Here is a 10,583-nt window from a genome sequence, read left to right as displayed (position 1 = left end):
CCTCCCCCTCCTCCTCCTCCTCCTCTTCCTCCTCCTCCCCGGCACCCGGCGGGAGAGGGCACCCGCTTCCCCCCGAGCCGGGACCGAGGGGGAGCTCCTGAGGCGGCGCTGAGAGACCGCCGGCGGCCGCTCCTCCCGCTGCTGGACGGGCGGGGCCGCGGGGCCGCGCGGCCGCGCGTGCGCGGGGCGTGGGCGGGGCGTGCGGCGCCGCCGCGGAGGAAGCGGCGCCAGCGGCGGCGTCGGGCGCGCGCAGCCATGAGCGGCGGGGCGGGGACTGGCGGCCGCGGCGTGTGAGGGGTTCGGTGGGGCGGGGGGGTCCCCTCCCTGCCTTCCCCCCCCCACCCCCCCCTCCCCGGTCCCTGCCTGCCTCCCCGCGGAGCGATGGTGCCGGGGCGCCGGGGCGGGGGCCGCGAGCCCGGCGGGGGGCGGCGGCGGCGGGGCCGGCCCCTTTCGGCGCTGGGGGAGGCGGGCGCGGGGCGGCGGCGGCCGTCGTCGTCGTCGTCGTGGTCTTGCCGGGCGCGGGGCCCGCGCCGCCATCTCCTCCGTCTCCTACCGCTGCTGCTGCTCCTGCCCGCCGGCGCCGAGGGCCAGGCCGGCCCCAGCTCCGGCCCGCACGCCGCGGGGCCCCCGGACTGGCCCCCCGCCGGTCCCGGGCCCAGCTTCAGCCTCTACCTGAGCGAGGAGGAGGTGCGCCGGCTGATCGGTGAGTGCGGGCCGGGGCCGTCTGTGGGGTGGGGGCCGGGGGGGCGAGACGGTGGCCTGTGGGGCTGGGGAGGGTGGAGGGGTCTGTGGGACTGGGGGGGTGTTGGGGGTCCGGGAGCCCAGAAGGGGATGAAGGGAGTTCTGTGGGGTTGGGGTGGCAGCTTGGGGGTCTGGAAGACGATGGGGGAAGTCTGTCGGACTGGCGTGGGGATGGTGGGGGTCAGTGGGACTGGAGGACCGGGGTGGTGGCTGTGGGGGTCCAGGAGGCAACGAGGATGTCTGTGGGACTGTTGCGAGGAAGGCAAGTCAGGGGGTGTAGGGGAGGATGGAGAGGGCTGTGATCAGGGATGAAGGACCTGGGGCTTAGGAGGGGATGGGGGTCTATGGGTCTGGGGTGGGGTTGGGTGGGGTGAATTGGGGGCTCTCTGAGGTTCTGTAGGATGGGGAAGCAAGGTATCATGGGGAGAACGAAGGAGTCTGAGGAGTCAAGAAAGAGTCTCTGTGCTGCCCTGCGTGTGTGTGGTTGGGGGAAGGAAAGGGTCCTGGGCTTTATCCTGATGGTGAGCGGTTCCCTAGGCCCAAGTGACTGGGGATGGTGCCCTGTGGGAGCACGGTAAGCCCTGGAAAAGGTGAGTTCAGGCTTGTGATTTAATTAGCAAGGCGAGTGACATTCAGAGGGCAGAGAGGAGACCTGGCAATGATTGGGTGCGTGTGTAAAAGGAATCTTAATTTCTAGGCAGGCTGACAGAAGTACTTGAAGACAATTCATGAAGTCCCTGATCTGGCCCACTGCAGAAAGCTTTCACCGTAGTTTTGTGCTTGGAGAGTCTCTGATTTAAATAAAGATTTGTTTTCTATAGGCTTTGGCTTGCTTAAGCTCTTGTTTAGAGTTGGTGGCTGGAGTCTCAAAACAAATGGGTTGGTATCCCCAGTGATTTGTTTTTCAGCAAGTGTCCTGTATCTCTGTAAGCTGAAAAACAAGCAGTGCAAGACTGTATTTGCATCAAATGGACAAAATAAAAAAATCTCCAGTTAATTTGAACACTGTAAGCACGTAGCTGGTCGAAGTCAGGCGACCTGGTGAGTGAATAACACTGTAAACATTTTTTTCCCTTATGGCTTGCTCTGGTGATTAGTGTTCTGTTGCTGTCATTTTTACATTGCATGTGCTTGCTGCCAGATGCTCTGTTACAGATAGAGGATAAAAATGTCAGGCTTGCTGTTTAGCTGAGTTTCTAAACAAGTAGTTAATCTTGGAAATACCAAATGGTAAGGTCTGAGCTACCCCGAGTCTAGTGCCTGAAATCTGTATTAGTTGGATTTGCTCAGACTTCCATGGTCCACTAGCATAATTATTAATCCTTGAGTAGCAACTGAGGAGGGAAGATCTGCTGTTATTATTATATTTAAGTTAAATTGCATCCTGCAACCTCCCTTGTGGGTGTCTGTTGCTAATGTGGCTAAAGTCACTTATTACTCAGGCTGTCTGTAGCTGTTTTATATCACTTTGAGTATCTGACACTTAATGATCAGTTCTGCTTCTGCGACCCCAAAAGCTTGGATAAATTGGAGTCTAATGTGGAGATAAACTGGCACTTTTTTTCAGTTAGTGGGATTTGGATCCCTAGAAATCTGTCGTAAATGAAACTTTCAAGATTTACGTTGTGTTGTTGGCATGAGCAGATTTAATTTTGGGGGCATCCTTTACGCGTACTAGCTGTTGTAGGCAACGTGTAGTTTAACGAGGCATCTAGACACAGGCAATCAAATCTCACAGGCAAATCAAAGTCCAAAGGGATGGACAGGTTTGTTCCACTTTTTCACACTTCTGAAAACAAAACAAGCAATTTTAAAATGCTTAGTTTTGTAGTATCTGAATTGTGTTTACATACAATCAAGTTTATGGTTTAAGTGCTACTATCGGTGTGCATGAACTTTGAAAGAGCAGGGAGGTGTTTCAGCTTCTGTAACTTCTTTGAGGAAAGCCAGGTTTCAGCGGATGCTAGAATAGTCATTCACAGCGGATAGGAAAATGATGTTGCTTGTGAAGCAAACCATTAGGTTCAGTGAAGCTGCTAATATAGAAGCTAGTTTCTTTGACCTTTTGTTTCTAAACAAACTCTGTCTGTTACTGTCTTGCTGTGGTTGAACAGAAAACTCTTAGACTTTCTGAAATGCTCATAAACCCAAATGTTATGTGGAGTTACTACAGCCTGTGGTGTGTTTTCATGCTTCTTAATGTCATCCCCATACATCTTTGAATCAAAAATTTGATTTGGAACAAATGTAAGCACGTGATTGTGTCTATTAAATCAGCCATAGACAGTGATATGCTGCATCCTCTGTGCAAAGCTGGAGCATCCACAGGGTCTGGTGTAAGGTCTGCGGGGCCGTACCCACACGTGGTCTCTCCACCAGTGAGGCTGTACCAGTTCAGTGGCGCATTACAGTGCTTCTGCTCTCCTCAAAACCAGAGTTCGGTGTCTTACAGAACCATGGCCTGTGTTTTTAATTAAGTTGTGGCTCTTGTAAATGAAATAGTGACTTGCTTAAGATTATTTGTGGCTGCTGTTCTTTCTGTGGCATGGAGGCAGGACAGATACTATGGTTTATAGTGAAAACTACCCGCTACTTTCCTGTATGTTTATGCCAGATTTCCACCATTAGGCTATGTGATTCTGACCACGTGTCTGCCTTAGGATGAATTGCTTTGAAATCTTCAGAACTTTACAGAGAAGAAAACTAGAGAAAACGGGCTTGTCTTATTGTGTGAGATGGATTTTTATTTTGAAAAGCTGCAGAGTTCTTGTGGTCTGAAAGCAGGACTTGCTATATGGCAGGCAGATGGTGTCTCCATCAGAAATACCTCTTGCCATTCCCGTGGAAAATGTTCGCAGCCATCCAAACTATAAGCCTTGCGGGGGGGGGGGGGGGGGGGGGAATTGTGGTTTTCACATACTTGAATGTGTCAGATTCCACTCACTCCAGGCAGGATTCAGTGATAGATGGGATAAAGGTAGAAAAAGAGAGAGAGAGAGGAGTTAGTTAAGGGGACTTGATTGAGAGGACTTCAACAATGGCAGTGGGAGCCAGAGGTGTTTGAGTGAGAGCACGGGTGAGGTGCAGGGTGATGGGAGAGTCAGGGGGCAGGAAGAGAAGTGTTGCTTGCTGGAGAGAGACATCCAGAGCACCACAACCCTTTTTAGGGGTGTCTGTGAACTCTCTGAGCACCGTAATCTGTAGCTTTTTGGAGTTGGTTCATATGGACAATCTTTTTTTGGCCTGCGCATAAACCTGAAGAAAGTGGTGTTAGTTTTATGGAGTGGCTAACTATATAGGCATGATAATACTACCTGCTCGTATCGCTTTTTTCCAGCAACTGCCCTGTGATGCTAAACACGCAGGACAGATGCTATTAAATTAGTGATGAGTTATTCAGTAGGTCTGTACTTGATTTAGTGACTTTGATTCAAATTTTCCTGTGAAATCAGAATGTGGTGTTTGCCTAATGTTGAAATGTTCCATTGATCTGCTTTTCACAGGATCCTGTGATATAAAGGCACGTTTATCCCTGCTTTGCAGGTAATGAACTAAGGTTTAGAGAATAAGGTGAAAAACACCCATTAATATTAGGTAGCTAGCTTTAATAATTAAGGATTTTATCTGGTCTGTTTAAAGTATAGAGCATTATTTAGCACTTAATGCATTCATGGTATATCTCTTAGACTTTCAGCTATGAGTTCCCAGCAGCTCAGCCTCACAGGAGACCTTGGGTTATACCCTCTTGAGTATGAGGACCAGAATGAATAGCTGCCTGGGAAAATTTGTCTTAAGTGGTTTTTCTTGCGTTGCAGGCAGTTCTTTTTGTGGCGTTCATGAGATGGCGCGTAGTTGTTCATGGCACCAACAAGATGCTTAAGCAGTGAGGACAATCCTTTCTGTTCTTGCAGGGTTTTTTTTTTTGTAGAATATGTACCTTTCAGCTGTGAAATTGGTCTTGTGGATAGCCCTCATCATCACATGGCTTTAGTTCTTTTTAGAGACAGGTCTAGCCTGAATGCCAAATGTGACTTCAGTCCCATGGGGGAAAATACCATGTTATGACGTAACTAAGGGCTATCATAATGCATACATACGAGGGGGCTAAATTAGAATTACAGGAGAATCTTAAAGTCAGAAGTCCTACAATGTTTGCATTGAGTTTGCAAACTTAGTATTCTTTGGCCTAGTTTCTTCTGCGTAATCATATTGAATGCTGTCTTCTGTTGGCTTTATATTTGCACTTGCTTAATTACAGAGTTAAATTAATTTAACATGTGACTTTTTCTTATGTGTTCTAGAATTTCATTTGAAGCCAGTGTGCAGCTTACTAAAATGAGTTGTTTGGCTGTAAGATGCAAAATTGATGCAAAAATCTGTTGCAGCAGAGGGTGGGTTGTTTGTTTTTTAAATTGTGCTGCTGACAGAGTGCTTGAGGTTGGCAGGGATGTTTGGAGCTGATCTGGTCTAACCCCCTGCTCAAGCAGGGCTGCCTAGAGCCAGTTGTCCAGCACTGTGTCCAGAAGCTTTTGAACATCTCCAGGGATGGAGAGTCCACCACCTCTGTGGGCAACCTGTGCCAGTGCTCAGTCACCGTCACAGCAGAAGAATTTTTCCTGATGTTCAAGACAGACCTTCCTGTGTTTCAGTTTGTGCCCATTGCTTCTGGTCCTGTCACCAGGTACCACTGAGAAGAGGCTGGCTCTGTCCTCTTTGCACACACCTTCAGATATTTATGTATGTTGTTGAGATTCCCCTGAGCCTTCTCTTCTCCAGGCTGAACAGCCCCAGCTTTCTCAGCCTCTCATAGGAGAGATGCTCCAGTCCCTTTAATCATCTTTGTGGTCCTTGCTGGAGTCTCTCCAGTAGCTCTGTGTCTCTTGTATTGGGAAGCCCAGCACAGGACCCAGTACTCCAGGTGTGGCCTCACCAGGCATGAGCAGAGCCCTGGTAAATTACTGACCAAATGCAGCTTTGTGAATTTCAGATGGAGGTTAAACATCTCCTACTTAATGCAACAGTTGATCAAGTGATGTGTTAATTTTGTAGTGTGGAACAGCTTGCTTAATGTCACTGTTTTGGGGAGCTAGCAACAGGAGTTCATGTCAAAAGTGCTTTATGGTGCTTGCACTGCGTTTGTTGTGACTGGAAATCCTCTTGTTCCTTTGTCTGTCACCTGGTTAGTTGCCCTTGTTATGAAAGGGAGCTGAAATTCAGTGTGCTGGGATCAGCTGGATGTTCAAATTATTGAAAGGTTGAAGTATTTCTTTCTTGTGAGTCTTGAAACACCTCAGGGCCTTGTTAAAAGCCTACCCATGCCTGTCTTTGACAGCATTGCTACCTAGACCACCACTAGTGAGCTAGTGCTGTGAGTTTTGTTAGTAGCACCCAAGACAAATTTCCATGCGAGATGGGTAACTTACAGGTGCTTGTACGTGGTGCCTCTGTAGGACAGAAAAAATCAAAGAACCTCTGTGTAGCTGCAGAAGGATGAGATGTCCACTGAAGAACGTATGTTTGAGTACCCTAAGCTCCTGAAGCAAGTGTCTATGTGGTATGTGACCTGCAGTTCAGAATCTGGTTCTGTTGTATAATCATGTTCTTAGATCTTAGTTTTCTAGCTTTTAAGTGCTTGACTCTGAAGAATGGTAGCTTTTTGCATGTTGTATGCAAAAATAAGCATTGTGTTGCTATGGTCTACATGCCTGCCTTTGCAGAAGTGCAAAAACCTGCACGTTAATGCTTCATTTTGCCATTTGAAAGGGACTTCAAGATTACTGTAGTTGCACACTGCTGGATGGCAAGCAAGCTTCTAATCTTGACAGATGCCATGCACTGTAACAAAACTGAATTGCTGATGATGGCCTGAAAATATTCTGATATGTTATTGGAAGTGCTGTTTTTAGGATAACTTTTTTATTACCTTGCCGGTAAAGCCCTTTATCCTAATGATAGTCCATGATTGGTGCTTATTAGATGGGCTTTTTAGTGTTGCAGGTGAATGTAACTTAAGTCTGCTTTGGAGAAATGGAGGGATTAAGGCTGGCAAGGCATTTGGAGGGTGCATGCAACAACATCTGGCCACTTGCGAGCTGCAGCAGGTTGTGACAAGTTACTTGCATCATGGAGCTGAGCAATCTGTTTTTGTTTTGGAGCCTTTCAGTGCGCTTGGATGCTTGTCTGTCTGATTTACTGAGTACCATGGTTCATGTCGGTATTGTTTTGAGGTTTATGAGAACAAGCTGCATTTGAGGTTCATCTGTCCTTTTCCATTCTATTACCTTACTTTCAATTTGCAAAGTTCAACTAGCGTGTGGATAGCTGTTTCTTTGGAGATGTGTGTAGTCATATAAACCCACTGCAATATTTGTAATGCTTGCAAACTGGCAGAAGAATACGCTCCTAGAAGTTTGAAAGAGCCTGTGGAAGGCCATTGGGAGTGATGCCAGTGGAGGCAGCTTCTAGCCTGGGTCAGGTTTGCTTTAAAATAATTTAGTCAGTGTGACTGCATTAAGAGGGAAGCCTGGGAAATACTTATGCCCTTGTGTGTATTAATCTACTTGGTGTTGCAGAGACGGGTGGTTGATTTCCGTGGCCTGCTTTATCACACCAGCTTATGTGTTAGGATTTAAAAATGCTGGGGGCTCCATCTGAATCCTAGCCCGAGAAAGCAATTTGCTTCTGCAGATTGGCTCTTCAGGAGAGGCTGCGTGGGCAGCAGGCGGCTTGGCTTCCTCGTGTGGCACTCTGTCCACACTCAGCCCTGGGAGGAAGCAGCCATTTCAGCTCCCGAGAGGCCAAGGTCTGTCTAGTGATAAATGTTTGTGGCTCTTGCAACATTCATGTGTCAGGGACTTGGAAGAAATCTGACCTGAGACTGAAGGCTAGGCTGATGGGGGTGCAGGGGGTGTGGCAGGAAACAAATCCCGAAGCTGCGTTCCTCACTGCTGTGGTTATACACCTGCATTCTGTTTGGCAGCATGTTGTTGATCGTTGTTGATTGTTTGGCCTCTTCGAATATATGCTCTCTCTCTCCCTCCAGTGCGTGGACAGAATGGGAACAAGGGAGAGGAAATGGAGGCAAAGAGCCTCCTGCATGCATGAGAAAAGCCGGCAAGAAGGATTCACTACTGGGAGGAAGTCAGGGACTGAAACTGCTCCTAAACACCACCTGGGCAGAGGGAAATACAAAAGATAAGGATCATGCTCACAGGCATGAAAAATCCCAGTGTGGCATTTTCCTGAGAGTGGGAGCTGTGGAGGCAGCTATACTGTACATTCTGGTGTGTGGGTACTTTAAAAGGCGAAGTATTTGGGAAGTCTTGTGTTTTTCTCCTCCCCTTCTGCTATTCAGAGTTGTGTTTGGATACTGTAAAAGATGTATTTATGAGGCAAGTTCCAAATGTATCTTGGTTCACAGTTGTTCTGAGCTTTAGCAAAATGGGGTTGCTTGATGACTAATTCCTACCTGAACTATCCAGACTGAAATATCACTGAGGCTCCTACTTTTCTTGCAGTGGAAGGGTCTTTAGTTAGAGGCTATTCCTCTAGTAACTTAGTGTGCAGTATTAAAATTGTGCTTGAGGTCTCAACTGTGAAAGCAGGGAATGTGTAAAGGGTGAAGTGCATTTAATGAGTTGTGCCTGATGAATTGATTTTTTTTTTTTTCCCCTTTTCTCCCCCCCCCCAACCCCGAATGGCAGCAGCACCAGCAGATCCTATGTAAGAATGAATGCTAACACTCTCTGAAAATGTCTTGTGGCGGTACAAAGGGCGCAATGGTAGAGGCTTCAAACGCATTATTTCTCTTCCATCTCTGCCTTTGTCCTTCTTTCAAGCGGATAACTCATGTATTTGCACTGACTGCTTTGGAGATCTGGGAGCAGAAGCAACAGCATGAAACTAATGTGATGCTTTAGAATTTTGCTGCCACTTACTGAGTGTTGAATAGCCGTAATTAAATTAACCGGTATATTGATTTCACCATGCTGCTTGGGAAAGATAAGAGGACTAACGTAAGCATTGGAGCTGCTGCTTAGTAGGCTTGAAAAGCTGCAGCCACTCAGAATACGTAATGACAGCGGTACCAGTGAAGCTGAGCAGGTTGATAAACTAAAGATAGTTATCCTCTCAAAACTGTTTTAGCCTTTATGAAGCTAGTTGATGGCCTTGTAGAGTAATTCCTAATAAAAGAAAAAAATACTAAGCTCCATGGCTTTCCTGAGTGCAGAGATTGCCTCAGAAGCGAATAGACCCATTTTAGTTCGTGTAGAGCTTGGTTTTGCATTATTGTCACTGTGATGGACGTCTTCCAGTGTCTCAACAGACGTAAAGTCCTGTTGGTCACAGAACTAAAGCATGAGTTTTGAGGCTGAGCAGTCTGATGCATTGAGGGAAGGGGGTGTGTGGTTTTTTAAATTATTTTTTTATTTGTACTCAGTTGGGTACTTGTTAATGAAATAGTTAAGGCCACTGGCAGGGACACAGTTCTAAAGGTGACTTATGCTGTTGTACCTTATGGTCTTGCCTACCGGGGTAACTGAATCAATATGTGGGTGCATTACTCTAACTAAAAAAAAAAAATTAAAAAATGAAGTGGCACAACTTCTGTAGGTAGGTGACACTAAAATACTGCAAATGCACGTTATTCACAAGTCTAAATGATGTCTGACATAACCTTGAGTTTTGGCTGGGAAGATTATACAGCAGTTCAGTTCAAAAGCTTTGTGATACTAGTAAGCATTTGATCTGAAATTATTTTATTTCGAGGTGTGTGCTCTTGGACAACTGCGGTTCATGCAGATGGAATCTTTCTTTTCGTTTTCTGTTCTTAGTGTTTACTTTCATTCTAATTCAAAAGAAGCATCAAATTTCATGTTACAATAATTGAGACATTTGCCAATACTGATAAGTTAAATTTTTAATTCATAAATATACCTAACTATTCTGTGTGCTAAGAATAAAGTTGTTTAATTTGCTCCTTAAAGCAAGCTTTATTTTTTTTTTTATTACAGAGTTCTCTTTCAGTCACCTCCCACTCCTTATCTGCACCATTCCTACTCCCATCTGTCCCATTTCCCCTTGCCTGCTGTGTAGGTCACTGGCACTAATTTTCCGCTACCTTCAAATACCCGTCTCGTGCATCTCTACTGCATCTTTCCTTTGGAATCAGCCCTTCAGCTGACTCATGTACACTGTTCTGGCTATTAATAGCAAAGTGACTGCTGGTTTGGGAGTTTTACTAGCTTTTCTTTTCTTACCTTTTTTTTTTTTCTCCTAAGTTTCAAATGGGCAAATTTCATTTAGAAGGTGTTCTCAGAAGCAGAGTTTACTTGTATTCTGCTCTGAGGTAAAATGTGTTGTTGGTTTGGTTCCCCTCCTTCTCCCCCCCCCCCCCCCCCCTTAAGGAGAGTGTCATCTTCTAACCATTTTCACAGTGGTCTTTATATCATACATATCAGAAAAATGAAGATTTTTCTGTAGGTGAAGGAGGAGAGAAGAATAAACAGGCAGTCTGTTGAAATGTAATTGTTGCAGCTGTTCAGAGACAAACAAAAGAGTAAGCAGTTGGGTCCTAGGAACAATGAACATCTTTTTAGTATGGATTGAGTTAAATATTGCGAAGTTCCTTATGCTTTTGCTTCAGCAAGTGCCATCTCCTGGGGGAAGCTTCTTCCTGTAGAAGGGAAGAAGTCTGCTCTGTGACTTTCAGAAAGGCCTTTCAGTGAGAAAAATCTTGTTTGCCTGTGGTGTTGACCTTGCAAATTCTATTTAACAGCATCAATAAGGTGAATTGTGGGTGACCTGTCAGTGAGGGTTCACGAGGAATTAATGAGCGTGCT

General features: G+C 46.3%; 1 protein-coding gene across 2 annotated transcripts in view; it reads left to right on the top strand.

Annotated features, from left to right (window-relative positions):
- Positions 1-208: 208 nt before the first annotated feature.
- RYK (receptor like tyrosine kinase) overlaps positions 209-10,583 on the top strand; it is a 67,372-nt gene continuing 56,997 nt past the window's right edge. For both annotated transcript variants that reach the window (XM_049803013.1, XM_049803012.1), the window contains exon 1: positions 209-703. In XM_049803013.1, coding sequence (XP_049658970.1) covers positions 382-703 — 322 coding nt within the window. In that variant the 5' untranslated portion in view covers positions 209-381. The remainder of the gene's footprint in view (positions 704-10,583) is intronic.

Source organism: Accipiter gentilis, chromosome 6 (genome assembly GCF_929443795.1).
Source record: "Accipiter gentilis chromosome 6, bAccGen1.1, whole genome shotgun sequence".
NCBI lineage: Eukaryota > Metazoa > Chordata > Aves > Accipitriformes > Accipitridae > Astur > Astur gentilis.
The sequence above is the reverse complement of the archived record's forward strand: the minus strand, read 5'-3'. Positions and strand labels throughout refer to the sequence as shown.